The sequence below is a fragment of the Onthophagus taurus genome, chromosome 11 (genome assembly GCF_036711975.1).
Source record: "Onthophagus taurus isolate NC chromosome 11, IU_Otau_3.0, whole genome shotgun sequence".
Lineage (NCBI taxonomy): Eukaryota > Metazoa > Arthropoda > Insecta > Coleoptera > Scarabaeidae > Onthophagus > Onthophagus taurus.
In genome coordinates, this window is record NC_091976.1 from 1,612,949 (window position 1) to 1,633,984 (window position 21,036).

At 32.3% G+C, this 21,036-nt stretch overlaps 1 protein-coding gene across 1 annotated transcript; it reads left to right on the forward strand.

Annotated features, from left to right (window-relative positions):
* Window positions 1-4,502: 4,502 nt before the first annotated feature.
* LOC111418452 (putative ankyrin repeat protein RF_0381) lies at window positions 4,503-15,810 on the forward strand. The gene is made up of 2 exons (XM_023050995.2): window positions 4,503-4,601; window positions 12,751-15,810. The coding sequence occupies exons 1-2, from the start codon at window positions 4,514-4,516 to the stop codon at window positions 15,489-15,491; spliced, it is 2,829 nt and encodes a 942-aa protein (XP_022906763.2). The 5' UTR covers window positions 4,503-4,513; the 3' UTR covers window positions 15,492-15,810.
* The last annotated feature ends 5,226 nt before the right edge of the window (window positions 15,811-21,036 follow it).

Below are 21,036 nucleotides of genomic sequence, written 5' to 3' on the forward strand. Positions count from 1 at the left end.
TTTATCTTCATCGAACTCGTGGTTAAGATTAAAGGTTATGTGTTTGCCAAAATTAGAATTATGTTTTATTTTGTGTTCCCTAATTCGTAGTTTAAGGGCTCTGCCTGTCTCTCCGATGTAGGTTGCATGACAGGTGTCACATTGTAGTTCGTACACTCCATTATCATCTAATTTGTTTATTTTGTCTTTATTGTTTATGAGTAGATTAGCCTATAGTTTTATTTGGTTTATCCTTGCAATGTCCTTGGTTTATCCGCAATTATAATGTCATATTGTTTCATGGTTTGTTTTATTTTGTTATTAATGTTTCTTTGGTGTGTGATGGATCTGTAGTTTTTGATTTTTTGTGTCTGTTGATTTAGTAGTGTTATTTAAGTTCTGTCTGTTTTGATATTTATGGATCACTTTATCTATTACTTCTTCTGGGAATGAATTATTTATGGCAATGTCTTTTATTATCTTAATTTCTTAGTTAAATTTTTCTGTATTCAAATTTGAGTTATAGGCTCTATGAAGTGAATGTATGATCTGAATGCTGCCATTTTATGGGTTATGTTATGAAAAGAATCGTATGGGATCGTAGGTAGTAAGGAAGGTAGGTATCATACCTATCCTTCTACATCCTACCCATAACCATAAAAATCCCCACCTTAATTAAAAAATTCCCCCCCCCCCTAATTTTAAAGTGGTTTTAATAATTAATTCAGGAACTGTTTTGACTTTTTGTGTTATCTTTTCAAATTATATACGAAACGAATATATATACGAATATAAAAAGAAATACCAAATGACTCATTCTATAGGACACTTTTATAACAAAATGACGTAAGTTTTTTAAATATTAATATAATGGTTCATATAATGTAAATGCTAATTTGAGTCAATCTTCATAACAAAAAATAATAATAAAACAGTTAATTTTAAAACCGATGTAGGAAGAATAGGGGCACATTATGCGGATATTTTAAATAAATTAGTGATATAATAGAATATGGGAGAGAAAACAGGTTTCGGACAAAGGAATACAATTGTTATCTGACCTTGTATGAAAATTTCTCTTAGACTTGATTCGTAAGCATGATAAGATGTATCGGAATAAATTTAAGAAACAATTAATGATAAAAATTGATGAATAGTCTTAGGTAAGAATCATATTCTATAAACTAAACAAAAAAATCTTTTGTGATTTAAGTGTATGGAGATTGTTTTTCATGTTTGTAATAGTAATTATGTTATTTTTAATTTAGTAATTCGTGTTTCTTTAGATAAGAGTATTATTAACCTGATGATGGGAACATTTCCCGAAACGTCGTTATAATTGGAGTTTTAGAAATAAAGGAGGGAATGATGTCACAATTTTTATAATAAAATGACGTAAGTTTTTTAAATATTAATATAATGGTTCATATAATGTAAATGCTAATTTAAGATTTACATAAGAATATTTGTATCAATGTAGGTAATCTCTTGAAGATGCTGTAAATATATGTATAGCGAAACCGGTTGAGAGAAAAATTTAAATAAAAATCCATTTAAGTGCAAAAACGAATTTTGTTTATTAGACATAAAATGGAAAGAAAATCATCAAATAATATTAATATTAATATTGCTTACATAAGAAAATTTTTGAGAAAAATTGCTTTAAAGTTTAACTACTTTAGATTTGTTGACATTATGAAAATAGCAGTAGCCTTGAGTAATTGTGGTAACCAATTATTTTAAACAATTTCCTAAGTGTCAAAAACTGATTTAGTAAGTAGTTGACCTTTTTAATACAACATATCCTGATCGCCAACTCATTAGCCAAAGTATGGTGAGCCTAGCTGTGACTAAATTTAAACAGCATGGCCATCTCTCGAAGCATTTCTCGAAGTCTGGCCTACTAAATGTTGCAAGGGAAGTTCAACAAATTGTGGTTTTGGTTGGGCAAGAAAACCCTCATGTTACTGTAAGGAGTATTGGGTCTAATTTCGACATTAGTAAATCAACGGTTCATAAAATTTTAAAACCCGCAAAATATCATTCTCATAAAGTAAACCTGATTCAGGAGGAATGAATCGTAGTTTCTGCAACAACAATTTTGCAACGATGACGAAGACTTTGACAAAAATATAATTTCTTCGACGAAGAGACATTTACTTTGAGTGCACAAGTAAATAGACAAAGTTGTCGGTATTGCGCTACCCAAAATCCAAATTAGCCAAGAAAGTCGCACACCCAATATCCGCAAAAGATTTGAGGAACCCTTAAGTGGAAAGAGATGTTTAAATTTTTTCAAAGCGATGTCATTCCTTCCATTCCGATAATGTTGACACAACCCAATTCCAACGGCAGTTATTCCAACAAGATGGCGCGCCACTACACTTCAAGAAGCTTTACTAAATCAGTTTTTGACACTCAGGGAATTGTTTAGAATAATTGGTTACCATAGTTACTCATGGCTACTGCTATTTTTATCATTATACAAATTTGAAGTAATTAAACTTTAACGTAATTTTTCTCGAAAATTTTCTTATGTAACCAATATTAATATTGACTGTACTAGATCCAGAAAAAAATCCTTTTTCATATTCCGCAATAAAAATGAGGGATTGCCTTTTAAAAAAATATCGATGACGCCATAACTCTTAAAAATTTGAAATCTACACCAAAAAATTGCAAAAAATTTAAATCTTTAGACCCGTTTCAGGGATTTTTCCATAAACCGGTTATTATGATTTCGCCTATATCCGTTACTTTACGGACACACTGTATAGTAACAAAACAAAAACTCAGAAGAAATCTGGGTAGCTACAGTTTCCACGACGAACGTAAATGATGTCAGAAACGCCAGAAAGAAAAAATGGAGATTATAGAGTAAAGAGAAAGAAAGAGGCAGAATAAAGAAAAGCGTAGATAGCAGAAAGCATCATAACGAAAAGAAAAATTCCGTAGTTAAGGTAACAACACTGAAACAAATTATGAACTCGGAAATGTTAGAAAGGATAGAAAAATCCTCCTGAACGACGTTAGAAGGAAAAGCGTACAATTTCTAAAACGCTTTTCATCGGCACAGCTCAGCAAACATTTAACCAGTAAAACGACAGAATACTCGCACGAACGGTTCAGGAAGCGAATGAGTGAGGTCAGGACGTTTCCCGAACGGGTCATGCTACTCAGAATATGGACACCGTTATGTTTTATGAATCAGGGCGTCAACATCAAGTTCCAAAACTGCCTTGATGAGATTCTGATGAAGGAAGTACTTTCTTGGAGCTAGTTTCACTTCAACAGACGTCCTTGGACATTCCAACAGGACTCAACGCAATCGAAATATACCTCCCACAAGAATATCGACAGTCTAAAGCGCGCCCTTCGGAAGGCATGGGACGATCTCGACTTCAAGTACCTCTCCGCCATGGTGGGATGGATTTCCCAAGCGTCTGTGGGCTTGTGTGAGGGCGAAGGGTGGATACTTCGACCTTTGAGTGTATATTGTTGTTAGTTAATGTTTGAATAAAATTTTTGCCAAATTTCATGTCGCTATGTGCTTCTGTTCTGTTTCTTTCAATAAAAGTACATTGGTAGCGGATCTTTTGACAGATTCAATCATCAAAGTTTTTGTAAGAAACCTAAGGCAATAGTAAAATTTAAATCTTGACAAGTCTCAGAAATTTACGTATGCCAGCAATTCTGTCAATAATGATAGTTATACTCGTAGAGTACTGATGTGGCGAACAAGCACATATAGAAAAACTCGGGTAGCATACAAAAAGCTATAGAAATTGCTTTAAAAGAAAGCATAGAGGAAGTTAGCGTTCTGGATTTGAAAGAAAATGAGATAAACTGATATTGAAAGATGAAGAAGTATGATAAGTAATACCAAAGAAATCCATATAATACTAAAGAAAATCTGGTGAAATCAGAAACGCCACAATGATATGAAAATGGAATACAGAAGAAAGTGTATAAAAAGCTAACGAAGATGGAAAGGTAATAAACTCAGTAGATACCGCACCTCAGGAAGTCTTTTACTAGCTGTAGCATACTGTATGAAAAAGTATAATGTAAAACACCATATTGTAAAGACTCACGATTCACAATCGTATAAAGAATGTATATATTTGATATAAACATGATATTAGCTGAACTAAAGCCTAATGTTAAAATTGTTATTGCAGTTTGAGTTCCCTTTTGGCCGATCTGCTGGATACTATTCGAGTATCACCGGAAATATCTATTGTTCATTGTTTCTATTTTTATATTTATCGTTTCCATTTTATATCAATTAATTTTTGTATATATTTTTGTGTATTATCTAGAGAAAACATTCAATATAGATTGTCATATAGCAACAGAAGATCCCTTTAACATAAGTGTTATTCACTTTAATGATAATATTGTTTTTATTAAATAAAAATTGTTTCAAATAATTTTGATAATTATTTTAAAGATAAGATTAAAGTTTGATTTTCATTATTAAAACATAGTGTGTAGTGTGCATAAAACTAACTTTCTAATAAAAGAACGAAAAATGAATGAAAATAGCGGTAGTGACACAGAATCCGAAACACTCAACGATCTTCAACCAATGTCTGCTGCTGCTGAAGTTGAGACTGGTGGTAAGGCATAAATATCTAATATACACCTATCTATTCACCATAAACCTATCTTTCAAAGTATTTATGAAATTATGTTTATATCTTTTTATTTTTTTTTTTAATAAAATATATTTTTTCAATAATAAACTTTTCATATGTATACATGAAGTTTCCCTAACTCGCATTGCTAAGAGAGCGGAAGAAAATTTCGAGCTAGAATGAATTCGAGTTAGAGAAAAATTACTTGAATTTCAGTTCTAAAGAAAAAAATGAGAAATGTGCTTAATAATATGTACTAATACCTATATTTAATCTTTCAACTAGTTCTATAAAAAATATACAAAAATCCAGCGCTGAATAACAATTAAAACAGGAATTAACACTAAACCCAGAACTAATAACAAACACTCTAGAAACTTTATAGGTCTATACTCTATTTTTTAATTCGAAGGAGTGTTTTCAAATTGAAGCACCAAAAGGAAGGGTTGCTATTGGACAGTTTTAAGCAAAAATTACACATTAAAATTAACATTCGGATTTAGTTGCACGTCTTTCAAGATTGCTAAACCCGAATGATTCTAGTTATAGATTTTGTGTTAGTTCTAGTGATAGTGCTGGTGTAAAGCTAGAACGAACACTATACCTAGAACTAAAATCATTTGAGTTTAGCCGCACGTTTCTAAAGACGGCTGAACTGTAATGATTCTAGTTCTAGTTATAGTGTTAGTTCTACATAATAACAGTGCTAGTGTAAAACTAAAACCACCGTTAGACCTAGAACTAGAATCATTTGGGTTTAGCTGCACGTTTCTAAAGACGGCTAAACTCTAATGATTCTAGTTCTAGTTATAGTGTTAGTTCTACATAATAACAGTGCTGGTGTAAAACTAAAACCAACACTAGACCTAGAACTAGGTAGAATCATTCGGGTTTAGCCGTCTTTAGAGACATGGGGCTAAACCCGAAATGTTTCTAGTCTTAGGTCTAGTGCTAGTGTTAGCTTTACTTTTAGTTGTTATTCAGCGTTAGATTGTTCTACATTTTTATTGAACTAAAACTAGAACTAACACTAGACCCAGAAAGTTTCTAGTGTCTTTGTTTCTAGTTCTAGGTCTAGTGTTAGTTCCCGTTTTAATTGTTATTCAGCGCTGGATTGTTGTATATTTTTATACAGGGTGAGTTTTTTCCATGTTTAGTATGAAGATCTCGAAAACTGGCGGAGATAGAGAGACGATTAAATAGTGAAAGAATTGCAGTTTCATGAACTCAATTTAATGAGCTTTTTATTTTTTGGATAAAATGCATGGCTAACTTGATATCTCGAAAAAACCGTATTTTTGTTATATCGTTCGATACCTATGGCTCCGTTATTATTGATTTTAGGAAAAATGTGTAAAGGAAAAATTTGTAGGGTATTACATGTTTAATAAAGCAGTCTAACTGATTTTTTTATTTAAGCAATAATTTTTGAGTTATAACACAAACTCGTGATATTTCTAATGGAAACCATAGTTGGCCATGACATTATAAAAAAGGCCTTTTCTCAACGATTCTAATGATATACCACTTGACATAGATATTTTTATTAATAAATAAATTGTAGCCATTTATTCTTTTAATTGACAATCTGTTCAGGTAGTATGCTATGGAAACAATTGATAGATACGTTTGGTGTGTTGTGACAGTTTAAGACAGAAGTAAATGTAGCCGAAGTTGATGTTGCAGTCCATTATTAACCAGTTTTTTAATTTAGAGGTAGCAAAGGTTTTTTGTGAGGTTTGCACTTTTACTGGTTAGTAAAAAAATCTTGTGTTAAATATAATACATCTCTTTACTTACATGTTTCGCCTGTCCTAGCAGGCATCTTCAGAATAAAGAGTAAGGTACACTCCATTTTAACCTGTAGTGTTGTTCAGTATCGTCCACTTTACATCTTTATTTCTCGTTATTTTAGTTTTTAAATCATTTTATATTGTGACTTTTTTATTATTTATTTGACTATTTAGCTGATGATGATAAGTAATTATCGAAACCGGTACTAAGTATATTTATTAGAAAACTGAAAAAGAGCTCTTTTAATTTTTACCTTATTTTAAATCATACACCTCAGTGATTATGGATTTACTAGAAGAGAAGAAAGTAAGGTACAAGTTGAAGGTACAGATTGTCACGTTACCATGACAGATTGTAAAGAATGTTTTATCTCCAAAAACTGCCCATTTGTGATTTTTAAACAGAATTTTTCCATTAGTTCAACAATACATATGTATAATAGTTTCCGCTGTTCAAAAATTTTATTTTCAACTTGTACCTTACTCTTTATTCTGAAGATGCCTGCTAGGACAGGCGAAACATGTAAATAAAGAGACGTATTATATTTAATACAAGATTTTTTACTAATCAGTAAAAGTGCAAACCTCACAAAAAACCTTTAAATTACCTCTAAATTAAAAAAACTGGTTAATAACACAGGCCGACAAATTTTTAAACCAGAGACCAGACTATATCTTTCAAATAATTTTCGATACCCTGAATCCGAATCTGACGTCAGAATTGCTTCACCACCTAAGATTTTCAAGATATCTTACCTAAAATATGCGAAAAACACGATTTTTCAGCACATTCAAGGCTGAATTTACATCAAAAGATAATTTTTCTCCACAGAAGTCATTATGCCATTTAAAACTATTTCTCTGCCCCCTTAAAATCTTATGTTATTCATTTAAATATTTTTCTTGATCTCTGAGAAATTGTCTCCTAAAACTAAGAAATTCATCATATTTGAAATAACATCTGTTTATTTTCCAGTTTTATTTACAAGTTTTAAAATGTTTTATTAACACTTCAAAGCAATACAAAATATTAATAAATAACAAATAACAACAAACGTATGGTCTAAAACGAAATTAATGATAAAGAACCTGAAGTGGCCTCTCCTTACCCTATCAATGTCGTTTACAGAGATTGTTAAAAAAAGGTTTCTTAATGTAGTTGGAAAAACGCATTAAAACGCAGTGAATTCAAAACATTGTAAATACTTACATACAAAAAAGTACAAATGATTGATCCGATCATACGATTTCGATAAAATTCCATATAAGGTATTTTTTCTCATTTTACAGACGTATACAAAAGTGTGTGTTCAGGTAAAGTGACACTTCCGGTCAAGCGATTTCGCTGAAATTCAATATATCGTAATTTTTTGTCATTTATTAGATGTATACGAAAGTATATGTTAGGCTATACATATCAAAAATGTAAGTTTATATGAAACGTTTGAAAATGTCTTCAGGTAAAGTGCCATTTCCAGTTAGTGGATTTGGTCTAAAAGGTGTTTACGAGCTTTCGATTTTGGTTTAATAGCTATATACCAAATGTCATTACGGTAACTGATTGCGGTTTTAAGTTATCGTGTTTACACACATACATACATACGTACGTACATAAATACGCATAGACATTTTCTGGAAATAGTCAATATGGACTCAGGGGACCTCAAAACGTGTATATCCATGAAAATGTAGAGGTCGAATTTCAATACTTTGTCTCATATATACCTATACATATTTCGTATATAGTGCGAGAAAGTAAGAATTAATTTACAATATTTTTGTTTGATATACTTTATAACAATAAAACTTCATAACTTTCACTTATTCTCGAATATTTTTAAATTAATTTGTTTTTTATTGTATTTAATTTTGTATTTTTAAAACTTCTTTCCTATTTATAGCAATTGAGATGTTATTTTAGTTTCTTATGATAACGAACGCGCATCAATTCAAACGATCGTTTAACACTCTTACGCTTATATTGAGCAGCGTTATCGTTTCTTTTCAAAGACCAGCAGTAGCCAGCCATCATTCTTTCATCCCATCTATCTTGATAGTGTCGCTCTTTTTCTTTGAAATCCTGATGGAATCGTTCACCCATCTCTTCGCTGAAGGCTCCTACATTTTCCGGAAAGTAATCCAAATGGGAAAATAGGAAATGTAGCTTCACACTTATTAAACAGCCTAATTTTTTAAAGTTTAATAACATTGTCGATACAATGTTTTTATATTGTTGATCCCGATGGTTGCCCAAGAAATTTTGTACAACTTCTTTGTAACTTAACCAAGCATTTTTTTCGTTATCTGTCATTGTTCTTATAAAATCGTCATCTTTCATTAAGTTTCTTATATCAGACCCCACGAAGATACCTTAACTTTAGCATGACTTAAATTTGGAAATGCACACTTAAGGTATTTAAAACAGTTTCCATCAGTATTTAAGGCTTTTACGAATTGTTTGATCAAGCCTAATTTGATATGGAGTGGAGATAACAAAATACGCTTTGTGTCAACAAGACTCTTGTAAACAACATTGTTGGAACCAACTTTCCAATCGAATCTTTCAGGCCACTTTTTTTTAATCGCGCCCGAGAACAACATTGGGTTCTCGGGCGCGACTGTCCCAAATGCAGAGAAAGCAAGGATTTTTTGTATTTCCTGTTGTAAACCAACCAAAATATTGATCATTTTAAAGTCACCACATATAAATCAGTTATGGATGTTGTAGTTGATTTTTTCGAGTACAAATTGAAGGTCTTCGTATGATTCTTTTCGCCTGGTGGAATGACCAATAGGGATTGCTGCGTATTTATTGCCGTTATGGAGCAACACTGCTTTAAGGCTTTCTTTAGAGGAATCTATAAAGAGCCGCCAGTCATCGGACTTATACACACCTACTTGATATGTATTGATAAGTCCTTCTATATCACTACAATAAACTAAGGAATTTTCACTAGAAAAATATTTCAGAAATTCCTCATCTCTTTTTCTGTACGCTGTAATTTTTGTTCCGGGTAACAACATGTTCCTCTCTTCAAGTCTGGAAGCCAATATTTCAGCTGAATCTTTAGAAAGACTAAGATCGCGAATAAGATCATCTAATGAATTTTGATCAAAAAGTTTAGGGTCTTTGGCACTAACAGAATCCTCATAATCACTGTCCTTTTCACGTTCAACAGAACTCATTTCTTCCAAACGACATTCATTTTTATTAGGTGGTACTTTGTCTAATCTCGCTATCTTTCCTTTCTTGGCTGGTGTTACGGTTTGTACGTTAGAATATAATATGTTTCCTTTATTTTTTCTATTATAACCTGTTATATCACAGGCACAGAAGTAACAGTCTTCATTGTGATCCTTAGGCTCATACCACATGGTTGGTGTAATGACAACTTCCTTTTTCATATCGTTCCAATTAATCAGAGTTAATCTACAAGTATTACAAATAGATGTAGGTACCCACGGTTTACATTTCTCATAAGTATGTTATAACCATCTAAAAATTTTTTTTTAATCCATTCATTAATGGTTCTGCGGTAAAATCCAATATGGTTGTGATTTTCATCTTATAAAACGCTACAGAGCTTAAATAAAAAATAATATGTAAATTGTCTCTTTTAGAATGAATAAATCTCGTAAACAATCGTTTTATTTTTGTAAATACTGCAATAGTTTTCCCATTAAAACTATAACTTTGCTAACAAACCAAATAAATTCATAAAAATTAACTGGATTTTGAATGTCCTGTTTCTCAATTGAATACCATCTGGTTGAAAGATAAATGTGTGGTTAAATATTTCAAGTTTAAAGTTTCATTTTTAGATATTTAATCATATTTTCGCATATTTATTTTACTTGTGCGTTAGCATCGCTAACTTGATGTAACTCAACATCAGTTTATCGAGGACAGAACAAACCGACGTACTTATTAATTTCATATATATATCTCGAAGAAGAAAAAAGATATTTAAATAATTGAAAAAGAGTTTTAAAGGGAAAGGGTAATAATTTCAAAATTTCTACAAAAATTTAATTTTTTTAATTCCGTCATGGTGAACTATAACCACAAATACGACCAGAAACCGTATTTTTAACATATTTTGGCTAAGATATTTTGAAAACCTTACGTGATGAAGCATTTTTGAGGTTAAATTTGGATTTAGAACGTGAAAAACCTTCGGGATAGTATAGTCTACTTGTTGGTTTAGAAAACATTTAAATTTTTGTCGGCCTGTGTAATGGACTACAACATCAACTTCGATTTACTTCTGTCTTGCATCCTTAGTTGGTTTACAGAAAGAACCATACTCGCCCAACTTATCAACCTCTTAAAAGTAAGTAGAGAAGGCTTGCGACGATCAAAATATTGTTCAAAATACTGATCTGCAGCTTGTATTGCATTTTTATAGCATAAAATGTAACAGTCAATGATATCACGCTTTTCTTGATTAGAAAAATTCATATTGATTATAATTTACAAAACCTCAATCAACGTTAAGCTGTCACAACACACCAAACGTATCTATCAATTGTTTCCATAGCATACTACCTGAACAGATTGTCAATTAAAAGAATAAATGGCTACAATTTATTTATTAATAAAAATATCTATGTCAAGTGGTATATCATTAGAATCGTTGAGAAAAGGCCTTTTTTATAAAGTCATGGCCAACTATGGTTTCCATTAGAAATATCACAAGTTTGTGTTATAACTCAAAAATTATTGCTTAAATAAAAAAATCAGTTAGACTACTTTATTAAACATGTAATACCCTACAAATTTTTCCTTTACACATTTTTCCTAAAATCAATAATAACGGAGCCATAGGTATCGAACGATATAACAAAAATACGGTTTTTTCGAGATATCTAAAATGCATTTTATCCAAAAAATAAAAAGCTCATTAAATTGAGTTCATGAAACTGCAATTCTTTCACTATTTAATTGTCTCTCTGTCTAAGCTAGTTTTCGAGATCACCGTACTAAACATGGAAAAAACTCACCCTCTAGAACAAGTTGAAAGGTTAAATATAGGTCTAACATGCAATTATAATGGTCGTTCATACCAGACACCTGTATAACCTGCAAAATTATTTATCTCTTATTACTATCAATGTTGACCAGGTTTTGCACGGCAAATCAAAATCAGGGGCTTTTGGGTAATATGGGATCTAATTGTTCCGCTTGTTAGGCTGAATTCTTCATCTGTCGCCATGTATGCTGTTTTGATTTGTGACCATAAAGGTTGTTAAACCACACTGGCCTACAGTATTCAGCGGTTGTAAAAACCAGGTTCAAGGCTGTTGAGCGCAGAGTGGATTCTGACGCCCCTCATATTGTTGCACAGAACTTTTGGATGATATTGTTCCTTATTTTTAGTTTCTTCGCTGTTTTTATTATATTTATGTTCTTTATACAAAAGCGTTCTATCAAGTGTAACGTCTAAGTAATCTGCTGTTTTGTTCTGAGTAACCCATGTGTTATCAAATTATTTTCTAAGCTTTCTGTAAACGACTTTATTGTTTAGATGGAAATATGTTATCTCAATTTTGCTAAGGACAACTTGGAATGTTCTATCATTCAGCATAATATATTATTTATCACGCGATCTATGGATCTACATGAGATAAGACGGAGAAACTTATAGATCATGCCTTCTCTAGATAAAGTATCGTAGGAATCCCGCTTCAATATAAGTAGAAATCGAGCGGATCTGGTCAACGCAGCTCCGTTTTTGCCTGAAACCTGCCTTTTGATCAATATTACATCAAATACTCTCTAACAAATTTTGTTGTAGATGAGGCTTTCAAGTAATTTGTATGATACTGAAAGAGTAACATATTAGGTCTCCGTCGCCTCATTTCACAGGTTCTTGGGTTGTCGTTTTATTTCGGTACCTTTGTCTTTTGGCGAATTAGACGTTGCTGCTATGTGGGAGTCAATGGTATTTGGAGAGATGTTAGATTTTTTTCTTTGAAGGTGCCAATTTCCAATTTCCTGAGCAAAGTCCATGCTTAGTGACTTAAGGTTTGGAGGTTCAGGGTTTTTACCATTTGCAACCATTTCTGTTGATGTGGAGAAGGTGCTAAATCAGCTAAGAGACGAACTAGCATTTCAATATAAGTATATATAAAATTCATTCATTGCATCGATAAACCATTTTACACGTCTTACAGGAAGTAAACTGGTGCCGATAATTTTTTGTTTGGTAATATGAGCCACAATCAAACTTGTAATATAGTGAAAAATTAAAAATGCAATGTCTAATCTTTCATTATTAATTATAAAAATGTAATTCTTATAATATCATTTACTAAGTAGTTTAATTTAATGCTAGATTCTGAAGACCGGATTCAACAACTATATTTATCATCATTGCATGCACACATATGTCAAAGGCGAGGATCTGAAGAACTACGCGATGAATGGCAGTGCACGTCAGCTGTATCCAGTTGCAAAACAATGAAATCGTTGCTAAATCATATGACATCATGTCAAAAGCTACAGAACTGCATGGTGCCATATTGTAGCTCTTCGAGGGAACTAATAAACCATTGGAATGATTGTGTGAGAATTGTTTGTTCAATTTGTTTGCCACTGAGACAAGCGGATGAACGCAGCACTAGTCCTTTTCATTGGGAATTTGCCCTACACCTTGCCGCTACCAATAACAACATCGAATGGGGCCAATTATTGATGATAAAAGGAATGGACGTTAACGCACGCAACCCGTGCAATCAGACACCTTTACACGTTGCTGTTATGTACGACAACCTTGAGTTTGGACGATTGTTAATCGAAAATGGAGCAGATATTGCTACCAACTCCGATTATATAGGAACGCCCTTACACTTAGCTGCTCAAGATGGCGGCGGTATGAATAAGTTGCAATTTGAAAATTTAGCGGGTGTTCGAGCTAAGGGCAATAAGGAAACATACCCATTCAGGAAATTATTGCATTCATTTGAATTTGGTCGATTGCTAATCGAAAAAGGAGCGGATGTTAACGCTAAAACCAATAGCAATCAGACAGCTCTACATTATGCCGCTATATATGGTAACATTGAAGTGGGTCGATTATTACTAGAAAACGGAGTTGATGTCAATTGGAAGGATACCAGTGAAACAACACCCTTACACTTTACTGCTCATAAAGGAGACATGGAATTTGGTCGGCTACTACTCGAAAATGGGGCCGATATTAATGCTAAAACCAATGAAGGGGAAACCCCATTATATTTTGCTATATTAAACAAAAAATTTGAATTTGGACGGCTCCTAATTGAAAATGGTGCAGATATTAATGCGAAGGACAAATATAAAAGAACACCCTTGCATTTGGCTGCTAGTGATAAGAACAGCGAATTTACTTGGTTGCTAATTGAAAATGGTGCTGATATTAATGCTGAAACCATGGCAAATGAGACAGTTTTACATTCTGCCGCTAAAGGTGGGGACATTGAATTGGGTCGACTACTACTCAAAAATGGAGCGGATGTTCACGCTAAAAGCGAAAGAAATCAGACAGCTTTACATCATGCCGCTTGGTATGGAAACATTGAAGTGGGTCGGCTACTCCTGGAAAATGGGGCCGATGTTAACGCTAAAACCAATGATGGGAAAACCCCATTATATTGTGCTACATTTAATAACGAATATGAATTTGGACGGCTCCTAATTGAAAGTGGTGCAGATATTAATGCGAAGGACAAATATAAACAAACACCCTTGCATTTGGCTGCTAGTGATAAGAACAGTGAATTTGCTTGGTTGTTAATTGAAAATGGCGCTGATATTAATGCTAAAACCACGTCAGATGAGACAGTTTTACACTGTGCCGCTATGAGTGGAGACATTGAATTGGGTCGGCTATTACTCGAAAATGGGGCGGATGTTACAGCTGAGCTCCCTTGGAAAGGAACACCAATATTTGTTGCCGCGAGGTGTGAAAACATTGAATTCGTTCGTTTGCTTATCGAATATGTAGGAGATGTTAACTCACTTTTACAGTTTGCCGCTAGTACGGGAAACATTGAATTGGGTCAGCTACTTCTTGAAAATGGAGCGGATTTTAGAGCTAGTACCATATCAAGACAAACACCCATATTTGTTGCCGCGGAGAATAATAATCTTGAGTTTATTCGCTTGCTAATCGAATATGGAGAAAATGTTAACATTAAGAACTATAATGGAGAAACCCTATTACACTTTGCCGCTAATACTAAAAACATTGAATTGGGACAACTTGTTCTCGAACATGGAGCAACTGTTGACGCTAGAGACAACACTGGAAAAACGCCTTTACATTGTATTGTTTCTAAGTCTTATAATGATAGTACGGCTGAATTTTTCTGTATGTTGTTGTATTACAACGCGTCTGTAAATGAAGCGGATGATTTGGGATACGTGCCATATATTTCTGCCATATACTCCATAAATCTTGAAATTGCGGATATGTTATATATTTATGTAGACGAATTGGATTATATATTTGTACTTCTCACACTAAAAGTAATGATGCATTTATTTATATTTAACGATTCTATCCCTGACTACTATTTAGCACATTTAAACAAAGCAAAAATAGATGAGGGTACAGACGAACAATTACTTAAGGACATTAATCAGATTGGTTTTGGGCCAATATACACATGGTTTACTCATTGCCATAACAGTATAAAATGGGTTTGGTTACTTTTAAGTAAAGGGTTTCCAGTGACATTAGAGGACATTCAAGTCTTTTATGAAACGAAAGGTTTTTGTGAAGAAATTGAAGCAATTTTATCGTCGGAAGTGCCTATCAGGTATGATAATTATTGTGGATCTTATATAAAAAAGTTAATCTATAATCGAATCGACAATTACGATTATTACTTTACGACAAATAATTACTTTGCAAAAAAGGGACATGTTCCTAGCTTAGTACAAATCGCGCGAGATCGTTGTAGGAAAGATATTTTCAACGAACATCAAACAGGTGCTAATTATAAAGCCTATAATGTTATTATGCGGATGGAAATTCCTAAATTAATCAAAGATATTCTATTATTAAAACATCCAATTTATATAGTAAATTGAATAAAAAATATTATGTAGAGACGATTGAAATACAGAACAGATTTTGTAATTTTGAGATAAAATTAATATTAATGCAACAAAAAATTAAGATGATGGCCCTATACAGCCCACAAGACTATAGAAATCCTATCCAAAGAAAAGAGAGAAGAATTCTATTAGGGAACACTGTCATACCAGGAATCAAATAGATTTCACGAAAACCATATCATTATTAACAATTGATTTTATTTATTTATTTAAGCAACCAATGTATAATATTATACATATATGTGTAAAAAAATAAAAATTAAAATTAAATTAAATTAAATTGAATAATTCAGTGGATCTTTTTTTTTATTATTAAAACCAGCTCAACATACATTAAAACATGTTACATCATTTAGCGATTTGGGATTCCAGTTTCATCGTAGTGTAGATAATGAAATAAAAAGCGTAATATACGATGATGATTGTTTATTTATTTATTTACCGAAATAAATAAATAAACAATCATCATCGTATATTACGCTTTTTATTTCATTATGTTACATCGTGGCTGAATTCATATTTACATTAACATAACGGCTAAATTGGTTAAGGAAACAAAGTAACTTCCCAAGGAATCTAATTTAAACTTAATTTACAATAAATCTTGAGGCATTTTCCTTTTAAGTCGCTGATGCAAATTTTTGAAACCCAAATGGTTAAACCAGTGTGAAGTTACCCATAAATTCCATCCATAAAAAAGACTTTTTTGTTTGTGTATCGATTTTAATGATTAATAGCTCATTAGAAAGATCTCGTGGAGTAGAGCCTAACATAGTTTTGGCGGCTCAGATTTTGGGCGGGAACACCTTAAATTCCGCGAAAAACAGTAAAATATATAGAAAAATTCTCTAACTTTAGAGTATTAAAAATTGTCTTCTACACAAAAGTGAATTTTGGTCGTCGCTAAATCATATGGGTAATTAGAAAAGTGCAAGAAAACACGAACCTGTTTCCAGACGTACGTGGCGCCAGGCGGTTCTTTGAAAAGCAAAATCATATCCATAAGTATAACTTTCTTGTTAATTGTCCGATTTTAATGGGTAATACCTTTTTGGAAAGGGCTCGTCCTGTAGATCATGTCATAGTAATGGCGGCGCAAAATTCTAACAATAACGGTATTTAAACGATTAAAAAGGTTATAAACAATCATATCCATAAATATAACGTTTTTGTTAATTGTCTGTAACTAACTAATAACTAATAAATATAACTTACTACGAGATGTGTAATAAACGAAAAGTCAAACAAAGTGCCAGAGGAGAGTTGAGCGAAATGCGATCCATTACCATACAATTCACAGTATGAAAATACGACCTTTAACAACAGCCAGGAACGTTTAAAACAAATTTCCAACACTAGATTATCCTTTACAAGCAGATTGGTACAATTGTGGAGTTCTTGTCTGTCATTTGATTGACTGTATATTATCAAATAAACCATTTAAATCATTAAATGCAGATTCATACAGAAACATCATTATTGAAACTTTATTAAAAAAAACTCCGACTTATTAAAGGAAAAATGTCTATATTTCGCTGAAGAGGTTCATAATGAATTCAAATGCAAGCAATGCTCGTAGATGGCCCATGATACCTGCAAAAATAGTTTGGACGAGTGGTTTGAATTTTGTAGATAGCGATCTTAAACTGTAATGGGGGCCCTTACACATTCTTTTTTCTATTGGTTTATTCGATAGTTTAGCAAAATTGAAGACTTCTATTAATTTTTTATTTTTCAAACTGGGCTTTAGGTTTTCAAAAAAAAAAATAATGAAAATTTGAAAAAACTTTGGATACGTCACCGTCGTTTCGCACGCGGTTGGTTGAAATAAAAATTAATAAAAGGTGCATGACCGAGATGCCACGAGAATCTTATGCGCTAGAAGAAGAGATCCGAACGATTCACGTTTTGTCTGATCTTCTTGATCTTACAAGAAAACTTCGTAAACGTCACCAAAGCTGTTATACAGGGGATTTTGAATTTTAATATTAATTATTGCAAAAATGAAACATTTTTAGGATCTGAAAATGTTACCAATCCTTCTATTTTTATATACTTTATTGATTTTTTGAAAGACTGTCTTTCTATTTGATTGAGAGTAACGGCCCTATACGGTACAATAAAAATGTGCCATCCATTTTTATATACAATTTAATGTAGCAACTAAATGTAACTACAATTAAATTAGATTTTAGTAGTTGACTACTTATACAATTTTGTTTAATTGATCTCATTTTGTAAATAATTGTTGTAGCGAGTTTTAGATACTTATTATCTTTACAGAAAAAATATATAATATACAGTTGACTTGTCGTTAATAATAATGAATTATAGTATTTTATTAATATACTGTGTTTTTACTTATTTTAAAAGTGGGACAGTTACTAACAATGTTTAAAGGACTAAGAATATAATTATTTATAACGTTTATAATCGTTTAATCACCCAATTATTGTTAGAATTTCGCGCCGACATTACTATGAAATGATCTACAGGACGAACCCTTTCCAAAAAGGTATCACATATTAAAATCGGACAATTAACAAAAAAGTTATACTTATGGAGATGATTTTGCTTTTCAAAGACCCGCCTGGCGCCACGTACGTCAGGAAACAGGTTCGTGCTTTGTTGCACTTTTCTAATTCCCGATATGATTTAGCGACGACCAAAATTCACTTTTGTGTAGAAGACAGTATACGCATTCTGATTTGATAATCATACCTGATATTATGTTAATTACTTTTCAATTTTTGGGACTCTAAACTTAGAGATTTTTTTTATATAATTCACTGTTTTCGCGGAATTTAAGGTGTTCCCGCTCAAAATCTGCGCCGCCAAAACTGTGTTAGGCTCTACTCTACGAGATCTTCCTAATGAGCTATTAATCATTAAAATCGATACACAAACAAAAAAGTTTTTTTTATGGATGGAATTTATGGGTAACTTCACACGGGTAATGGTTAAACCCAAATCGGGCAGTGGACGGGAAATAAACACGGTCAGGGGAAAAATTTAAGAATAGACATCAGGCTTAAAAAGCGTCGATTTTTTTTTTAACCGACGTAAAAATGCCTAAAAAACACGTTAAAAATAAAAAGAAAGTGCGGAAAAGTGAAAAAATGACCGAAAAATGAGTTTGAAATTTCGACGTGACGTCACAAAATGTGACGTCACGAAGCTTACTTACGACGTATTTAACACAATTGTATGGATAACCCAGGTCCGAGAAAATTATTTTTCCAGATCCACGCACACAACACGAATAAAGAAGTAAAAATTAAAACATTTTCTCAAATTTAATGAAAGAATTAACAACTTTTAGTATTATAACGCATATTTTGGGGTGATATACCCATGTTATTTTGGTTCTTGACCCATAATGACTAAACGTCTTTATTTACCATCTACCTGCTCGTGTAGATCTGTGTTTTTACCCCTGCTTCGAACCCGACCCGACATTTCGGGATTGCGCACTAGTTTAAATGTTAATTAACCTAACTCAAAATCTAATTTCTACACAAAATTCGCAAAATAATCAGTATATTAGGTGGATCCAAATGTAACGTTTTTTTTCAACAAGACCATACCAATATTTGACCCACCCGCTGCTAAAAAATCAAATCTATCATAAAATTAATACTGATATAAATTAGTAAATTATGTGGATCCGAATGTAACGTTTTTTTTCAACAAGACCATACCAATATTTGACCCACCCTCTGCTAAAAAACCAAATTTATCAATAAAATTAATACTGATATAAATTAGTAAATTATGTGGATCCGAATGTAACGTTTTTTTTCAACAAGACCATACCAATATTTGACCCACCCTCTGCTAAAAAATCAAATTTATCAATAAAATTAATACTGATATAAATTAGTAAATTATGTGGATCCGAATGTAACGTTTTTTTTTTCAACAAGAGCATACCAATATTTGACCCACCCTCTGCTAAAAAATCAAATTTATCAATAAAATTAATACTGATATAAAGTAGTAAATTATGTGGATCCGAATGTAACGTTTTTTTTCAACAAGACCATACCAATATTTGACCCACCCTCTGCTAAAAAATCAAATTTATCAATAAAATTAATACTGATATAAAGTAGTAAATTATGTGGATCCGAATGTAACGTAAAAAGGGGATTGGAGGACGGGGTTTCAGGTAGAACGTAAGAAAAGACATTTCAATCGTTGTGTCGTATACCTAAGATACAAGGTTATTTAACTCGAAATGCGTTTTAAGAAACTGTTAATTCTTTAATTTTTGTTTAAATTATTAAATTTCCAATTTTATGGAATAAATGTAATGTGATTGGTTGTGAAAAAAAAAGAAACGATTGGAATTACCAGTGGTGCTGCGTAAATATACGATAGAACATGGTTGATGACGTCAGAAAACGTGACGTCACATCGAAATTTCAAACTCATTTTTCGGTCCGTTTTTCACTTTTCCGCACTTTTTTTTTATTTTTAACGGCTTATTTGAGCGATTTCACACGGGTAAAAAAAAAATTGGCGATTTTTAAGCTTGATGTCTATTCTTAAATTATACCTTTTTTTTTTTTAGTATTACTATTGTTTTACTTTGTTATTTTTAAATATTTTTTTTTGTTTTGTATTCTTTTTTTTTGTATTATTATAATTTTGTGATCTCTGGATTTACTTGCTTTCTCATGAATGAGGATCTCATTAGTGTGGAGCACTTGAACGTTCGCTCCTTGCCCCAAAACTGGAGATGTTGCTGAATTACTTCAAAGTGAGAATTTTAATCTATTGATGATGCCTTGGTGTCCATTGACGGTTATTGTTTGTATCGTAGAGATAGAGTGGGCCGTGGTGGTGGTGTAGCTTATAGCGCGCGAAATTGGGTAGAGTTTAAATTTAAAATTTAAAAAGTTACAACATAACTTTTTCTCTTAAACTCTACCCAATTTCGTGCGCTATAAGCTTCACTTGTAGTGGCGCTGTTACTTGTCAACGGTTAACCGTTAATCCCACTCACTTAGAGTTAACCCACGTCGTAAGTCATGCCACTCAACTCAAATTTTACACGTGGTTTCCTTGACAATGTTTAAAGTTTTCGCTAATTTAGTGCAATTGTAAGTAATTTATAGCTTTATTTACTTTGTGAATCAATTAATTGCGATTTTATTGCCCACAATCCTTCCTGAGAATAATAATTATCCATAAAAACTGCTAACGGGATTGAGGAAAAAATCTCCTGCTTGGTTTTCTTTAATTACACAGAAATGTTTTTGCTTCTAAGTCTATTGCCTTTGAAATGCGTGATTCATGCGAACAGGTTTGGATAGACGTACGAATTGGTTCTGTGAAATGTGTTGTCGGTTGTATTTATAGGCCTCCTACAACTAATAATACAACTTTTATGGATGATTTGGAGTTCCAATTGGCTGAACTTAGGTTAAGGTAAAGCATGATTTTTTGTTTGGGTGATTTTAATATAAATTTATTGATTCCTGATCATAGAGATACTGTTAATTTGTTGTCT

Coding starts and splice junctions, on each gene's coding strand:
- LOC111418452 (XM_023050995.2), top strand. CDS start 4,514: ATGAATGAAAATAGCGGTAGTGACACAGAATCCGAAACACTCAACGAT. Junction 4,602..12,750: donor TGCTGAAGTTGAGACTGGTG/GTAAGGCATAAA, acceptor ATTTAATGCTAG/ATTCTGAAGACCGGATTCAA.